Source organism: Aptenodytes patagonicus, chromosome 7 (genome assembly GCF_965638725.1).
Source record: "Aptenodytes patagonicus chromosome 7, bAptPat1.pri.cur, whole genome shotgun sequence".
NCBI lineage: Eukaryota > Metazoa > Chordata > Aves > Sphenisciformes > Spheniscidae > Aptenodytes > Aptenodytes patagonicus.
In genome coordinates this window covers 10,079,163-10,098,505 of record NC_134955.1, presented here as the reverse complement: position 1 = coordinate 10,098,505, position 19,343 = coordinate 10,079,163, and the positions used below count along the sequence as shown (strand labels likewise).

Sequence of the window (19,343 nt, the reverse complement as noted above, 5' to 3'; positions counted from 1 at the left end):
CTTTACTAAAAGCTAGTTCTTTTAAAATGGATGAAATTTCATGTCATTTTGCTAATTCCTGTAAATAAAATCATAGAACGCCATTATAGTACACCAGACTTCTTGGGAAAAGGGCTTTTCCCTCGGAAGACCTTAAGTGTTACAGAAATTAGCAACATCATTAAAAAACATAATAAAATAAACATAAGCTAGAATATCCCACAGTTATCATTACAATTCTGAATGATAGCCAAATCTTAAATGATTTCAGTAATATCAGGGCAGTCAGAAAAATGCCCCAAAACCAAGCACTGATGGAGAGATCTCATTGTCAGTACCAATCAAAACTACTGAATATTGATACTTCTCTGGTTGTCTGTGAACACTGTGACTTTGGAGCCACGACAGCATTAATAATGAACGAATCAATAAAATAAATCTGCCTGCAATTGCTCCTGATAAAATTAATCAGTCATTAATACCATATTTCCTTTGCAAAGTTTATCTAGTTTGATGGATAGTAAACATGAGCATTACTGGCAAGAACAGCTTTGCAGTTATGCTGCTGCATGTATTTTATGTATTTTATATCTGTTAGTATTCAATCATAAAATAGAATAGAAGTGTCCTCTGTGTTCCCTGATGCCCTTTGAAAACTACTTTCACCATTTGAAACATTCCCTTTTTCTCCCTTAGAAGAAAAGAGCAGTGGAGAAAAGTAATGAGGGGCTATAGTGAATAAGGGAAACACACACCATTCTGCAAGCCTCAATTTCTAAGAACAAAGTTTTGGTTTTGTTTCATGATTGAACACCTGTTTGCAAATGCAATTTATGCTTGCACACTGAAAATTGAATTATTTCATATCTTTACAAACTCTCATTCTCCACTGTTATTTGAACAAGAATTATACACAGAATATGATCTTTGACATTTTAATTAAAACCTATTAAAAAATCTACAGCAAGTAATAAAGTACAAATCGTCTCCCTAATTTTAAACTGTGTTGCAACTGTGTCATGAATTCAGACAACCATGGATAAAAATCTTGCACAGCTAAGAGTATGAGCTGAGCAAAAAATTCTGGGACTGACACCTAATTAAGATATACTTCCCCCTGATGAAGACAGTTCTTCATCTATTACTGTGTGTTACAGTGGTTCAGCGCTATATTTAAAAGGCCATTAAAAATGTTCCTGAAGGCAAAGTTAATCTTCATATTTGACAGATAATAGTAGCTTTTTTGCAGTAAGTAGCGAAGTGAATATTTTATTTCTTTATGATCTAATGACCATTCTGTTTAATCTTAATGGAGTAAAGATGAACAAGAAAATATGCTTAGGGGATATACTAATACATCAATTATGGAGAGTGGGAAAGTACTTTAAAAAGTAGCAGTAATCTATTGTAAATGAAGATCTCAATAAGCACTCCTAGCCACAGGGAGAGCTAAAAAAGATGCATTAAAAATCTATTCAGATTCTGACCGTTATAGACATGTTCTTCTCAGCTCTTAAGTAATGCAGCAATCACGTAATTAACTTTTGAAAAGGGAAGCATTTAAAACAACCGTGTACCTATGGAACACAGTAGGCTTTCTCTTTATTTTGTTCAGTGAAACTCAATTTTTCCACCTACTTTCCTTAACATTGTTGCAGAAGTGCTGAGACTGAGCGGCATTTCTTCTGAAGGTATTGCAAAAGTATAAACGTGATTCCACAAACAAAACAGACACTAATTTTTTGTCAAAGGAACAAGATAAGTAAAGAAAGACACATAAATAAACTCTGCTCCTGCTTAACTACAAACAGACAATCTATCCCATATAAAAGCAGGCACTTGTTTCCCCTGGAATTTCACTCTGAAATGCAGATCTGAATTTTACATAGGAAGGTTTTTTGCTTTTAAATAATTTTGATTTTGATTTAGACCTCTGTCCTGTGAGGTGACATGAGGTGACACACCCCAAAAGATTTGTATGCCCCAAACCCACCCATTAACTCCAAGAAGAAAGTTTACAGAATTTTCCTAGTGAAATCACTGGGACTACAACCAACTAAGGACGCTGGCTGTGAGGATGTGAAGTCCCATTAAAGTAATGAAGAGCCTTTGAATTGAATCTACTGAGCATTGATACTACATGCAGTAATTTCAAGGAAAGATGTCTCTACTCAGTAACTCCCGGGACAGGACACTCTGGATTCTTATCTTCTCATAGATATGCCCCTGTAACTTTGAATTTGTCTACAAAAGCCTCAATGACCTACTGTAGAACAGATCACCTATGAGGACAGTTACTTGGTGTTAGGATTCTTTTGTGCAGTTTTCTTCCTTTGTTTAGCTGTCTTTCAGTGTGTTGGAACATTAGTAAGCTAAAATGGAAGAAAGCCACCTCTCCAGAACAACAGTTTCCACCTGGGGAGTTAATGCAGCATAACTATTGTCTGTTAAACTCAAACAATTCCTTACATCCAAAAGTTGCCCCAGGCAGATGAGTCCCAAATGTGCAAAGATGCACTGGCTTTCACATAGGCAGGCTTCTGACTGAATTAAGAAACATGAATATCGTTGATATTATATGAATAATCAAGGAGTAACCTGCCTTTCACATTCCTAACATTGCTGAACTGATGTAAAATTCAGAACGAACTGAGTATATTTGCCTACAGACACTCATGTGCGCACATACAAAATATAAGCAGTAATTTGTAAAAATGCCCACTTCAAAAGGACGCCTACAAAAACTCAGGTCTTGGGTTTTCTGAACTCATTGCATTGCTTGTGTCTGATCAAAACCATTCTGAACATCATACACAGCTTTGGGGCAACACCACTGCTACTGGCAGCAAAAGCGCTGAAGCTCTGTTTGTGACAGAGCTGTCGAAAACCAGGTGGGAATACAGGGCTGACAATGACAACAGACTGGCAAATGCGCTTTAGATGCAGTGAAACATAGTCTTCGACATTGCAAGTTATGTAAATTAAATCAATTAAAGATTCTTAGATAAATACTGTTAGATTATATACTAGCATTTAACGCTTCTGTAGTAAAAGTGATGAAGGTTTTCTGTACTTTCCTGAGTCTCTCTTCTTCCTTCGTCTACGAGCATATATGAAAAAGGACAGAGCAAAAGAGAGGGAAGGAGAAAAAGCACAGCAGAATTGCACATGTGCAGCAATTCTACCCAATCTTTTATGTAAAAAAAAAAGAAAAAAAAAAAAAGAAAATCAAAACAGGAAATATCCAAAGTGGCATCTGACAGATAATTTACCGACAGCTTTTATACTTTAGGTGTCTACTGTGGGTATTTCTTTGCCTATATAACACAAATGAAACATTTTTATTTGACTAATGACATAGCAAATTTTTAAACTTTAATTTTAGCGGGTGATTATTAAAGTGAATTTATATGGGATGTAGAAAAATTATATTTCCATTTGCAATATGAAAAGAAAAAGCTTCTGTACTACCTTTCTAAGAAGGTCCGTGTGTGGGATTCACACTCCTATACTTAAAAAGAAACCATGCATTTTCAATTTGCCATCAACACAAGCTGTTTCATGAGTATTACAGCACATATTCTTGTCATATAGTTTAAATAACCAAGAAATTTCATTTATTTGCAGTATTGTAGCTTTTTTAAGCCAAGGGGAAATGAAGAGGTAGCAACAGACCTTGGTTGCAAATTATTTTTAAGAACTCCTGGATGCCTTTCTTAATCTAAAGATTGGGGGTATGCATGCACCTTGTGTGTTAAGAAACCAGAATGTTACTATTCATGGCTGTATATTAGTTAATGACGGCTTAGCCCCTTGACAAAATGGTTCAAGAGGAAAAGCTAGTGATGCTCAAGCAGATCTTAGATAGTGGATATATCTCTTGTTACATATGTATGACTAGCTACAGACTTTTGATGTAGTTTACATGGATAAGAAAATTATTATCAACAGCCTTCTCATATGTCTAAACATTACACTATATATATTATATGGCCATATATTTCTGTATATTATACACATTTTTATACATACACATATTTCCCTTTGTATATATTGCTTTAAAACTAATGATGACAAAGATCTATTTATTCCTTTGTTTTTTATTTTAAAAGCACAAAAGTCACATAGTGAAGTTTTCAGGAGAATGCACTACATGGAGCTATGGAAAACTGCTTTTAGAGGCCCATTCTCAGCCATAAGAGAAATGCAGGCAAAAAATTGTACATGTAACAAAGTTCTGAAAATTGTTGTGAGAAACCAAAGCTGTGAGGATGGTAGAACAGTGATGATTCAGCTGAGTATTTGAACTGACCTAATTGTTTTGGAAGAACACTAAAAGCAAATTCTGCATTTTGATGTTTTGGAGCATCAATGTAGGAAACAAGAAAAAGCCCACCGAAAAGAGTCCATAGATATTAATCAGTATTGTGTTAGGTTTATATGTGACTAGATATATCTACAAAATTTTATCTAGAATGTACATTGCTCATGTTAGTGTCTTCAACCTCCTGCACAGCCCCAAAGCACAGCTTCTTCCTCCTAGCAACTTGAACACAAATAATAAACCATCATTTTGTAGACCCCAACCTCCACGACTACAAAGCCAAATGAAGATTACGTTCATTATAAATAAAAAATGAACAAAGTTATAACTTCTTCCTCTGTGGGCAAAATCACTGACTGTTCTTTTCCCCTCTCTTCGTTCCCCTTACCCTCATATCAAGAATCCTCTCTCAAACTGAAAAAAGTAGGTACAGTTAATAGATTAATAAGCATGTTTGAAATGAAAAGTTACAGTTCTGATTTATGTATGCTGAAAATTATAGTCTTCAAGAAATCATCCATCCTCTTCCACTATCACTCCACTGTCAACTAATATAGGAATTTATATCCAAATAGGAGCAATAAATCCCATCTCATATCATGCAATTTAAAATGTCAAAGACACAAATGCACTCACACTTATTTAATCCTTGCTTGGTTTACAGGCAGATCTATCTGTCAGATATTCAATAACCAATCCCCAAACCTGCAACAAATATCAATAGTTTATCCGGTTTGTGTATCAAAGTAACTTTATGAACTATGTAGTCCAAGTATATTTTCAGTCTATAATAAAAAATTCTTAATAATCTTTCTCCTTTCCATATTTCAATGGAATTTAAAAATAGAGACTATTTTAATGAGTTCTGTTTCCTATGTTGATATTTATTCTTAAATAAGATCTTTTTAAAGTACTGAATGTATTAAAAGTATTGAAAGTATTCAAAAAGTCAGTTATAAAAGAAGGGGAGAGTGTCAAAAAAATCACTGTATCCTCAACATCTAAATTAGTATTACCAACTTACAGGGAATATAGCACAGATGATAATTTTAAGATGCATTTCATTTCTACAAATAAAATAATTTATCCAGCCACTTAGCTATTTTTTTTTCCTTTCCCAAGACTGACTATTATTGTATAAAATAAAATATGATAAAAGGAATAAACTGACTTGTCCAAATTAGATGACTTACAATATAGGTAAGGTATATGGTATTTAAGCACCTCATAAACCACTCCAGGTACAGTGCTAGCCTCTTTTCTCTTACAAAGAAGAAAATAAGCATTTGAGGTACTCGGTGTTTATCCTGGCAAAGCATCGACTTACATGCTGGGATACAGGTTACTATCTCACATAAATTTCCAGATTATTATTTGAAAACACATTTTCTATAGAATATTTTTAGTTATCAATATACCTACTTTTGAGCCCAATATTTTATATCATATGCTACAATATTGTCATCAAATATTGGTGAATGTCAATGCAGGTAACAAATATTCCACTCTACTCTTGATTGTCTCCTTTCCAATAACTCTGCATAGGTTTTTTCCACAGAATGTTCTTGGAATAGCAGAATATGGCCCACGATATAAGTAATGGTATTTATTTGAAGATATCACTGACTGAAGCAAGAATATAATGAATGAGTTGAGCTATGTTTAAAGGAGAGAGATGACTGGCAGAGAATCCAATAACATCTTTTTAAAAGGAATCCAGAGAGTTTGTAACTAGAAATTAATTACAGTAACAGACATTTTCATCTGAGTCCTGTGTTAACTCTTGAATCTGTTTCAGGTCGCAGCATATATTACAGTTCCTAAATTCATTCCTATGTTATTTTATGTCAATGTTTGACTGGTGAACTTCAAAGAAACGTACAATCTGCAAGCATGCCTTCTTTCCTGAGCTAAAGACTAGTCAACAGCACTTTCCCCCACCTAAAAGTAAGTAGTCCTGCTTCTGTTTTTGACTGAAGTAAACTACAACACATTAGAGTCCTTTCAGATTCAGACTGGAAAAGTAATCTAAGAAAACAAAGTTAAAAGTTGAAATAAAGACCGATGAATAACCTCCCTACTCAGTGACTCGGGCCAGTTGATTTATTACATATTAATACATATGTAACATAATACCTGAATATGCCTATTCATGGCATATTAAATGCAATAAATAGATTTTGAAATCAGTATCTGTGATCTAGATATTTAACTGAGAGGAGCTGTCTTAGAAAATGACACAGGCCAAGTAACGTTCATATATTCGCATCCAAATTTGTTTTTGAAATATGTATTATATTTGTACATGGTATTTTTCTGAGTGTTCTGCTGGAATTTAGGTGGAAATAAGCATCTGATACAATCACAGTAAATAAACAAAAAAACTCTAAAAAGCTAATGCCAGAATGATGAACTTGACATTGTGGGTTTTTTTCCTTAGTTTTTGTTTAAGTTGAAAATTTATCTGAATAATTAAGCATTTGCAAGTCAAATGAGCTAGTAGAACTCTTCAGGTTCAGCTGTTATATCATGCTGTTCCTTTGAACAATGTTTACAAGGCAACAAGAGAGAAAACAGGGGAAGATCCTGTGGTTCCTGACAAATGCTGCTAATGAGGGTTCAGGCATTTCTTTAGTGCTTGCAGCACCTCCTTAATAGGCAGCTGAATGCCACTGGCTATGCAGCCACTGCATTTTAATCACAGGTTAAGCCACTGCAGATGAAAGTATTCAGAGAGAAGTAGACTCTTCCCTAATCTAATTTTTAGTGGTACCCTGCCTGACCCTCATAAAACAGACTTCGCTAAAGTCAACGGGAGTTTAGGCAATGTCTCCCAGGGGAGGAGGAGCCTAAGCATCTGCTGTACATGCTCGTCAAACAAGTTGACATTATTGGTGTTAGCTCTTCTGCAGTTTATGTTACTTAACATGCTGCTTATGTCGCTGTAAGACAGTTCCTGCGTGCCTTAGAGTCGCTCCGCAAATGCATCTGTTGTGCTTTGTTAGGATTTAGAGCTGCCATTCCAAAACAGAGTAGTTGTGAGTAATAAATCCAGATCAGACTTTGGTTTCTCTGACCAAAGTCTTGTGTTAGGAGTGCTGATATTCTGCTATCAGATGGAGTTTGTCCCTCAGTGTTAGCTGCACAAGAAGAATCAATGCAGCTGACATGTCCATGTTTTAAAAGTACTACAGTGGTAGACTGAAAGAAAATAATTAGAAAGTCATTTCATCGCATCTTTCCACTGGATGAATCTGCTACAGGATAGTAATAATTTTGTGACAGCAGAACAGTATGATAAAATCTAACTGCAGGAAATGAAAAGGCAAGACATTTTAAAAGACTTCAAAATTAGCAAATAATGTCTAGCAATCCAATCATATTGTCTTGAACAGACGACATTTCCTAGTCACTTTTATGTCTGTGTCATGGAGAGCTAAAATTATTGCATACTGTCCAAATGAATGAATCTACCAGAAGCAGAAGCAACTGTTTTCCTCCTCTAGCATTGCTTTACTGCAATCCAAGCAGTTATCAAAGAGACAGAGAAAATCTTTATAAGCTTTGATGGGCATCTCAAATATTATAGACATTAAAAAAGGGTAGGAATTTTTGTTGGTCCCATTTCTGCAAGATTTAGCATCAGAATTCACTGAGGGAAGACTAGTCTTTGAGTTAAACCTAATTGTTTTTCTTGAAGGGTCTGTCTTCTGCAAAAAGAATTCTACCTCGTTTGAAGGTTTTTTTATTCAAAAAGAACCTGATTATTGGATTTTACTGAAAAGTTGTATTTCTTTCTGTTTTATATTAGAAATGGAGGGTCTGTGATAATTGGAAGAAAATAAGCAGCAAGGCAAATTAAGGTAAATGAAAGGGAAACTAACTGTTGAACTAACTGATAAAACCTTAACTCATTGTTTGGTTATGCAAATTGTTTCATATCAATAACTGAGTAATTATTCAGAGGGCAAAACTTCAGAGACTCCCATACAAGTTAGAGGTGTGAAACCTCTGGAATTCATTAAGCAAGATGAGAGCTCGCAACCTGGAGTTTTAAAAGTCAAGCTGCCTTATTTTTTATCAAATAGTAACTGCTGTTAAAAGCACAGAAAATAAAAAAAATTAAAAAAAAAAGATTCCCCCCCCAATATCATCTCTACTTGTCTATTACCAGAACAATCAGCAGTCCTCAGCTGACAAGGAATGAGGGAAGACAGGAGATTGTCAGTAACTTCTGAGAAAAGGAGTTAAGAAAGAAGGCCTTAGCCAACAACCTCCTGCAGTTTCACCCAGCGGCGGGCGGAGGGAAGCCCAGCTCACCTCATAACAGCCATTGACTCCTGGGAATGCTCAGGAGGGTGCCAGTGTCCCTGCCATTGACAGAATATCACTCCTTAAAATTATTTGCCTTGAAGAATGGAAATGTTGGACTGGAGGCCACTTTAACTGGGGGGAAATTCCACATTTCTGAGCAGACTGGAGATCGATTCATGGACAGACCACAGGCCAGGTGTTCAACGGAGGGAGAAGTGCTTTTGATGTTACATTTGCATGGCATAACTACATGCAGTGTGCACAAGTCAACGTGAGGTTATTTTGTATGAAAACAATGTCCTAACAGGAGTCTCTTCAGTACTGACAATTTCCAAAAGCATTTCCTAATTTTAAGTAGATTAAGAAATTTCCTGCAATGCATTATACACCCCAGTATATTGAGACAGAATTTTTGAAACAATAGCACATGCCTGTCATCTTTGCTATGGCATGACTGCACCAGTCATGTTAAATCGCAAAGGCTGTTTCTTGCAAGGGAAACACCCATCCATTACAGAACAAAACTACAGTCGTTTAACAGTTTGTAGATCACAAGTGCAAAAATTCTCCGTCTGATTTTCACAGATCTTTAACAGCAGAAAGGATCTTCACTTCTCTATGACGATAAGGCACCTGGCCTAGCTCTGCACATAACTAATACAAGTGGGTTAAAGATGTACCACAAATCCAAATGAGCAATGGTAACCAGAATGTTTCACTAAGACTTACAAGTCTACTGACAGAGTGAGCTTCCAGTAATTTTTCAGCATTTTCCTGTTCTTGTTACTAAACCTGGCAAAAAGCAACTCGACAAAACTTGAAAAAGCACTGTTAACCAAGCCACTATTTTGCTAAAGTTTTGACCCAAGGGTAAATACAATTTCAGAATTATATTTTGCCTAGTGTTCTAAACCAGGGACATTACCACAATCATAAAAAGGATGTTTTGCACAAAATGTGTTCAGTATCTGCCAGCTCTTACGATCCTCCAAATAGAAGAACCACACATGGAGTAACAGTGGCATAAGGGCTGTGCTCTAATGATTAAGAGCTTATCCATAGCACAATGATATTTTCAGAGTACTCAGATAAGCACAAATTTTCCTATTCATTTTTATTGGCTGACTGCATGAACTATTAAAAGTAAGTTGAATCTTTCATGTTTCGGCCCAGGAAATAATACACCACTTAATATTTATTTGTCAGAGCTTGATTTTGTAAAAGAGTGCTTAACTTCAATGGCTTTTAGACTAACTGAAAGTACTTTGTACTATTCAGAATTAGTAAAAATGATACGTATTTTGTAGTATTTACAGGGACTATTTTCACCAACTAAACAATAGTTTTTGTGACTGAAATGGGAGTGACACTTTTACTAAAAAAAAGACATGACTTTTTATTTTACGTTCATAGCTGAATGTTTCTTTTCTTTTTGGTATCTCAAAGTGAACATTCCACATGTTTAGTTATTTATAAAGCCAAAACACAATTGCTTAACAGTTGCATAAACAATCAAAACTTTTGCAATGTAATTCCAGTTAGAGACTACAGCAACTATTGAAAACAAATACTAGCTTACTGATGGGAACATACAGTGACTATGTTGTTTATATAAGCCTACAGAAATAAAACTTAGTGAAAAAATTTAAATTTGGGGTTTTCCATACTTTCTTCAGAAGAATAAAGATTTGTAGAAACACCATTTATTTACTGTTATGCCAGAAAAAAAGTTGATTTTCTCTTTCTGGCTTTCCTTTTAAAGTGAAGTGACCTCTAAGTATCTGGCCTATAAGTCACTAGTAAGATATAAAGAAAATTAAATATTATTTTTAAAGGTTTTTTTTTGTATTTCAGTAGTTGTCAGAAAAAAAGGCACCTTTTAGATGTGTCTTTTCAAAATGAATGCTGTACTTTGACCTACATTAGTATCATGCTCACAGCAATTAATCATATGGCCACAAAGAGCAAAATGGCACAGCATTCAACATCAGCTTTATTTCTTATTAGAGAAGCATATCTTTATTATTATCAAGTACTAAAAAAAAAGAATGCAATTGTGATGAACAGGTTTTGTTTGTTTTTTTTTTTTAAAGAAAGCAACACAAACTGTGAATCATCCTAATTACTGTTTCCAACAGAAGTTTATTAAAAGATGGAAGCCACCGTAGAAGAAGTGTTCTGTTGCATGAGTTATTTACTGGTAGATAAAGCTTCCCTTTATGACATAAATAGACAATTTCTTTTTGGCAGAAATTTAGCATAGTAAACAGGCATTTCAAAACTTCTAATTACCAACATGCCAGAGATTTTAAATTATTATATAAGGTATATCTTCCAAAAGGAAAGGATGGAAAATCTACCACTTAACAGTTTCAAAAGGCATAAAAAGTACCATAATTCACAATAGAGGTGTATGCACAGAGCAATAGAGGAGTCTAACTGAGCAAACAAAAGTCTAGATACAAATTTACAATCAAACAGCTTGATCTGTCCAGAATTAGATTAAATACAGCATTAAAAACATGCAGTCAGGCTGTAACTAAAGTAGAAAGCATGCTGGGATAGTGTTTACTATTTCACTGTTAGACCAAGTCCAAAATCTACTGAAAATTTCTGTGGACTTTGCACAGAAACCTAAAGGGCTTTTGGACTATTTACAAGAACAGTGACTGTAGTTTTCATATGAGACTTTATGGCCATACTAATATTTCCTAAGTGGTCCTGTCTTCTTGACAGAGAGAGGCTGGTGCCTCTGAAAACTGGATGGGAACTCAAATCCCCTCTCGGGGACTGAGGAGGAAGGGGGTCCTGTGGGTATGTTGACACCATTCACTGAAGGTTTGGTTAAGCAAAGGTAGACATCCCAGCTGGCCAATTTCTTCTAGTTTTCATGAGTAACAATAGTAGCAGAAATAGCAATAGTAATATATGGCAAAATAGTCTAAGTCCTGTATATGTTTTAATCTCCACCTGCAATGAAGGCCAAGCCGTCATGTTTTCACTAATTTTTTAGCTACTTTAAACAAGCGCAGACTAAACTACTTCTGTAGCAATCACAGCTTTTAAGTGCAAAGCACTTGTTAGGGGTATCACGGTCTCTGAAGCTTAAGTGTTCAGGGAGAATTTTTAGCGTTCTGTCAAGCACAAGTGCAACTCAGTTAAACCTCACTGGTTGGTTAGCTAATTTTCACTTCTATAAGCACACAATAACAGATAATTCAAAAAGCAAAATTTTGAGCCTGTTTCAGTAAACACAATAATAATTTGCCTAGCACTATAACAAAATGTAATCAATATACTACAGATTCTTCTTTGTAATTCAGGTGATTTACCAGCTTCAGTCAGAAAAATCTAATGACCCCATTTTTCTATGGAAGAACATAGTGCTGTGTTACAAAACAGGTAATGAAATAGAAACTATTCCACTGAAATACTGAAATTACATTTATCAAAAAAGTCAATCAATCAGGATAAATCCAACAATGAAATTATTTTAATTTTGACTCCCTATTCTTTTTTTTTTTTTTAATTGCATGGTTATATTTAAAAAAATCCAAACCAGAACTATTTTGTGAAAATAAACGTTTGGACAGAATCATAACAATTACATATTTTATTCTGTAGAAAGTTTTGGATATTTCAGGTTTCATCTTCAATTAATATCTCTTCACATAACTTATCATGTGTCAAAAAATTTACAAGCATCTTACTGGAAAGCAGAACTTGCTCTTCTCAAAGGTCTGGAGGTATAGTCAGCTCTAATCTGAGGCTACTGAAGACAATGGAAAAAGGCATCCCACTTACTGACATTTCAGAAAGCATTAAAGCAAATCTGTAAGAATGTCATCTATGTGTCCATAGGGAATAAGCAGAGAGTACAAACTGCGTTTCCTGGAGATAGCAGCAAGGTACAGAATATTACTTATCCTGGTTTTTAAAAACATGGCAGCAAAATGACCTAGTATTTATCCTAAAACAATTAGGCAAAACCAAATGGGTTCTCTCAAGGTGTGAGACATTTAAATCAAAGAGGAGTGGCTATGTCTCTATTTTAATCTTGTTTCATCTGCCTAGGATATGACATTTAGCATTACACTTTATTCTTTTTGATTCACGTTTTAACCATCTTGTTTGGTTTTTTTGTTTAAACAGAGCAATCACAATATGGGTGCAGAATTCCCCTTTTAAATTCTGTACTTGTTTCTGTCCAGGCAGTTTATCAAATAACAGGTTCTGGGCAAACCAGAGTTTCTGAAAACAAAGTGAAAGAGTGAATATATTTCAGGGATACATGAGGTCAGTGAACATTCTTTTGCTCGCATAATTCCTTTTCCATCCTTTGTTTGTTCATTTATAACCCCTGAAGTATAACGCATGAATTATCCTATTGCACACATCAGCCACTTGACAGATTGTTTTAGTAAAACTCTTATGTGCTGTGGCTTTCCTTCCAGGCTGCCAGGAAAAGTTTAACAAAAAGGCTGATTAGTTCCTTTAAGTTCTCCCAGATAAACAAACTACAAAGCAAGTTTACAGTACCAAGGACCATCCATGCAAAAATATCACACAGGCTCTTTACAGTAACAACACAAATCAGAGCATCCGAAGGTGCTCAGTCAAGAAGAAAAGCTGATGATGATTCAGCAGTCTGTCAAATGGGGAGCAGAAATGTTCACCTTTGAGAATCTTTAGTTAATGGCACAAAATTGTTAGGACGCTTCTTAACAAAGCTCTGTTTAAAGAAAGACTTTTTCTTTGTTTCATACATGGACAGTAGTTTTTTAGTAATAATTCATAAAAATCATTAGATATATTTTTTTTTTCCCTTCATAAAACCTTAGATAATGTCAATGTCACAGACGCTGGTTACATAAATATGTGTCTATGTATTCACCTAAGAAACTGCACACAAAACACAGTAGACACACAGCAGATTTCCAAACCCAAGTCTGGCCTTCTAAGAAGTGCATTACCCGCTGCGGGCATGCTGCAGGCGAGGGCTACGGCCCCAGCCCCGCGCTGCTGCACAGAGGTCTGGGTCCAGGCAGCAGAATTAAGCACAAAAGTTGCCAATCTTGTGTTTTCAAAAACCTCAGAAGCAGCTTGGGAGGGTGATTTTAATGAATTGCATCTTCCCACCACCCCACAGCAGAAGGCTGGGAAGATGACAGACAGGGGAAATAAAGGTAGAATAAGAAGTGTAAAAGGGGGAAATGGATCCTGAGGTAGATTGGGAAGTGTGGGGGAGGAAACAATGTTACCAAATTTCAAGGCAGGCAGGGATATTGCAAGGGAGAAAGTGCAATTAAAAAAAAAAAAAAAAAAGAAAAGCCTGAATGAAATGTCAGCAAATTAGCTCCTGGCATTACTAGCTCTGCTGTCCTGGTTGTAGAACTTTACCTCAGCATCTCTCAAAAATACTAGCGCAGCTTAAACACATGATAAAAAGAAACAAAAAGACAAATAAACTCGAAAAAAATGTTATGGTGTTTGTTGATACGCTGTATTGTTCTAGGTAATACCCAGTTGCAACACTCATTTACTACTTGGATTAGACTGAACCAGGAGAATCAGGGGAATTACTGCAGGTTTGACACACTCAGACAAGCCCGATGTTGAAATGAACTGCGACATTCATTAATTTCATGTGAGATTTCAGCAGCCCCTGAAATTGTAGCCAGTTAGCCATTTTATGTACTCTAAAAGTCATGATCACCTCTGATTTGAATCCAGCGTATAAATACATCTCCTTTTTGCAAATACATGGCACATAACGACAAAGAACGCAGAATTTGGAAAGCAGAAAGAGTCATGATTTTCATTCTTTTCCATATTCCCTTCAAATTCATTGCCTTTTCCACCAATGCTCAGTATGACCTTTCACAACTGCACCTCTCTACTTGTGCTTCATCCCATGCTCTCCCCATGCCCCTGCTGCTTCTGGACCAGACCTAATCTTTGTGTAGTTACAATTCACGTGCGCCAAACACTTATTTATAAAGTATTTGTGAAGACTGTGCAAAGAAAGTCTCTCTTTTTTAGTACAAAGATACTAATTAAGCTGATTTTCTTTATTTCTTGTGGACCTACTATGAGAAAAACTTGATTTCCCAAGTAAGCAGCAAAAATTACAAATTACATGTGGTATATGGAATACTCTGCTATAATTTTAATCCATCTGGGTTTATATAGTGTTGCTAGGATAAAATCCAGCCACTTCTCAGCAAAGGTGCAAAGGCAAGTTATCTAGGATCAAGGCCTACGTTCTATTCCCAGGTATGCCAAAGGTTTATTATACAATAAAGAGAATAATGTACCCATCATCACATCTCCCCCCCATATTCAACACGTTTTTCCCTTTCATATTCCTTATGTATCCCTTTAATATATTAAATTATAAACTGTTTTTATTTTATTTTACTTGGTTTGGGAAGTTTGGTGTGTTTCTTGTCAAACACACTAGCTGTTCTTGTACCGTGATTATATACACTTAAGCATCACAAAACAGCAAATGAAACCCAGAATGTAAAGCCTTTCACTATACAAGTTTTCCTGTGGGTGAAACAGTCTTTGAGGTTGTTCTACACTGTCTATAGAAATATAATTGAATCTTTTTTTCTCTCTCTACAACTTTTTATATAATTTAAGTGTTATATAGGAGGCCTCGAAATACTCTCTCTTTAACACGCAGCAGTTACCAAAAGTGAATATTATTGATCAACATTGTCATCCTAAATACTGATTTCAGTTTTGCTGACTTCATATTCAGAAGTATCAAATATAGGAAAGATCCACACAAATATAGCAAAAATGATTGTAGGTAAAGAGGGTTTCTTAAATGTGTTCAAAATTAAGGAATAATTTTCTCTGAAAAACATAATTAAGGAAAGCATGCTTGTGATACATAAATACTGATTAATAGGGAAAGGTATTTTTGTTGATTACTGAAGCGTAAAGTACTATTTTCCATTCTTATTTTTATTTTATTGTTAAAATTTGTACCTTATAAAAAGAATGGGCATTGAATGATCGAAACACAAAAACTTCTATAAAATTCCAGCTGTTTTGAAATCTTTACTTCTCAGTACATTTGGCAGAAGCAGAAAGTGTCCCAGGAAGACATTAAAAATATTGCATATCAATTAGATATTAAGTCACACCTCTCACGGCATGCTAAAGGCTGGCATAGCAAAGCAGGCACATGAAATGCCAAAACAAGCTCTTTGGCTCCCATTTTGCTGTCCCTTGCAGTGTGTCCCTGCTACCCCACCTGACTATTCTGCCTCAGACTAGGCCTCCTCCTCACTTGTATCACTTTATCAGTTTGGGGGGAAAGTCAGGAAAGCGGAATCAGACAGAGACCCCAGTAAACCAGATCTGTCTTTAACTTTTCTGCCTTTAACTTTTCTTACTGAATGCTGTTTCCCTTCTGCTCCTGTCTTGTCTGTACAAGGTGATAAGCTGTTGGGGGCAATTTCTGCCTTCTCTCCCATGTGGAGCAATCATAACTATATATTATGTATGCACTTACCCACACACATACATCTACATAAAATTATATATATAGCTCTATTATATGTAGTAATATTTACATTCTTTCTGTCTTATAACTGAGCTCAGTTTCCACTGAGCTCTTAAATTTCGTGGAGGTAGACATCCTAATAATAATCATCACCATGTCCTGGTATATTTTATTTGGTTGCTTGTTACTTGATGTAACAAAATGAAATCATCTATAAACTATTTGAAAGATTGATTTCTGTTCAGCTGAATCAGTCCCCTGTAAGATGATACACTGTAAAGGCCCTTTTGCCCTTAAACCATAATCCTGATTCATCAAATATTGTTAGTGCAGTTGTGTAAAGCTTTCCTGCTCAGCAACAAAAATCACCTCACTCTCCTGTAAGAGCTTTTCTAACTTGAAAGAATCTGCAGAAAATTGCAAATAAGGTGCTTAAAAAAAAAAAATACTGCAATATACTATAAACTAAAAATCACCACTTCAAAAAGGAATACAGCTTGCTGTCTTCATGGTATTCCTTTAACAAACTCTAAGTGTCTTCACGATTAAGCCCGGAAAGATGAATTTTACTTTTTTACCTCTCATTTATGCCTTGCATACCACATAGATTTTCTAAGTTCAGAATACTGTAACTTACTTGTCCTTTCACAGACAAAAACTTTTGCCAGAGTAAGAATGAGTCTAGAAAGAAAGGTAGATCTCCTAATCTGCTTAACTGAAAATTAGCCAGCAAAATGACATTCACAGGCATTGCCAATGACAAACCATTCACAGGCCAAGGTAGGATGCATTTTTTAAAGTATGCACTAAATTACACCTACTTGCTGTCGAATTTCTTCTTCCATCTTTACTGGGGACCCCAATTCTGCAACTTGTTTGACACCTTCACTAGCATATCCTCCATACTCCCAAAGGATGTAGTTCTTCGAGTGAGAACTACCAATGATCGCAGACCAGTGGTTGGTGCGTCCTTTCAGAGGGAAGACAAAAAAAAAATCAACCATCAAGACAGCTTCAAAGCAAAATTCCTAATTTTTTATTAAAGTGAAAGTTTTAAAGTGCCCAGTCTTCACCAGTACCAAGCTTTTGCATCTGTTGCATGCTGTCAGTTCTCACTACATCAATACACCATATCTTTAGAGCAATAAGAACAAGCCAGTGGACTACAGAAATATAGCATAAAGTGTCAGTAATTATTGGATATAACAACAGAGGCAGAAATGGTGAGAAAGATTGTATTCTGGCTAATCAAGCAGCCCCCCCAAACAGGTAGGTTTAGTATATTTTTTCTTAACCGAAGACTTCACTTCTTCAGGAAGTTTAAGAATCCTTTAATTTTAGGTTTCCATGTAAAATATTTTTGAGAATGAAACCTGCAAGGGAAGACTTCAGCGGTCACTCAAAGATTTAACAGCAAGTCAATTCTTACTGAGAGACACTGGTTTCTAACAGTCCGCTAGATTTGTTGTGTTTGAGTGGTGACAGCAGATTACCAGCAAAAGGTAGATATAAGCGTGATTACACTATCATTAAATAGCTTTGTGCCCAAACATTCTCAGGCACAGAGCTATAAAAGGCTTACAGCCAGAAGCTTCCCACAGCAGCTTCCTGCTGAAACAGAGGTGAAACATTTGCTTTCTATGGGCAAATGGTGTCCAGCACTTCTTCCAGGAAACTTTTGAAATACTGGTAAAGAACTGCTCTTATTGGCACTGACATAGCTGTTTTTTCTGCTTCTGCATACTTAAATTATACATGTACCATGTCTCCTTCCTCCACCTTCACCCCAACCATTAGTAGGGGTTGCCTTTAATTTAGGAAGGGAGCAAAGGAGTTAATTTGGGGGATTCTATATTCACTGAGTTTGCTTGCTCAAATCTCTCATAGAGCTAGGCAAAAGGATTCCTGTTCTTGTTTCTTGTCTTCTTGAACAGAAAAAGAAAAAAATGTAAAAGTTTAAAGAGAAAATGTTAAGAGAGGTCTGATGGAATTGAAAAGAGAATCGAGCAGAAATAAGGAGTCACAGAAGTCCCACAGTACTGGAAATAAAAATGAATTCACTTAAGTGTCAAATAACACTCTGCAAAGATAGGGGCTTAAAGGAAAAGGGTGAGAAAATGAACTGCTCACACAAGCAGGCAGTCTGGTAACAGTGCAAAGACTGTAGGAGATGAGGAAGACAGAATGATGGAATGAGACAATATTTAACATTTTTCTTTGCAATGCAAAAGGTAGAGAGTAGCAGCAAAAACAGCTGAAAACTAGAATAAATGAATGAAAAATGAATAATGAAGTAAACAAAAGGAATGCAAATTTAAGATGTGAAAGGTGTGACAACGAGATTGAAAAAGACAGTGTAGAGAATTGAATAGATAAAGTCAGATGCAGGAACCTAATCGCAGGAAAACAGAAAATAAATTAGAAACAAAAAATGAACTCCAATGCTAGGGGAAAAAAGCTAGAGTGTAGCAAGCAGAATAGACAGATGAGGGAGATAGCCTAGCAACACAGCAAACAAAGCCTCCATAGTTTCCCTAGTGCTAAACTTGGACCAAAATACACCTACTGAGCTCTGAAATATAGTAGGGTTGATGTTTTCAGAGTCCATTAAAGCTAATCAGTAATTGAGCCCCAAATGGAGAAAAAACAAAACTAAACCTCTGCCCCGCCCAGGTAATAGCTGAAGAGACTACAGTGTCAGAAGATGGTTTCTTGAGCTAAGATCTAGTAATTGTTCCTTAAATATACACTGGCACTTTGTCAAACCACAGAGAGATACTGTCATTCAGCTCCAGTGATGGGACCACCAGTTTTGCCCATTCTTTCTTCCTAGCACACAGGTCTAACTATCTCACAAGTCATAGACAGAAGCTTTCCCTGAAACACAGTAAGTGACACTTACTGAAACTTATTGAAAGAGAAGGTTCCACATGGTCCCTACAAAAGAAAAATGTATCACTACAGAGAGGAACCACAGTGCCTTTAAGTCTTTAATAAAATGGATAATGAACTGTTCCACGTGCTCCAAAGCTTCTCACGCTCCCTATCCTAAACAGATCAAGAACATCTGCTGTCTTTGCAACCAGAGCCCAGCCTCTTCCACTAAACACGTCTCCTTAAAGATATTGGCTCTGCGGAGAAAGCAGCTGGCCCACCTACTTGCCCAAATGAGCTGTTTGAAGTATACTACATCTACCCTAAACC

The 19,343-nt window shown here is 35.9% G+C and overlaps 1 protein-coding gene across 1 annotated transcript in view; it reads right to left on the bottom strand.

Annotated features, from left to right (window-relative positions):
- Positions 1-19,343, bottom strand: part of SPON1 (spondin 1) — a 212,176-nt gene that overhangs the window by 126,192 nt on the left and 66,641 nt on the right. The window contains exon 6 of the mRNA XM_076343905.1: positions 16,961-17,109. Coding sequence (XP_076200020.1) covers positions 16,961-17,109 — 149 coding nt within the window. The remainder of the gene's footprint in view (positions 1-16,960; positions 17,110-19,343) is intronic.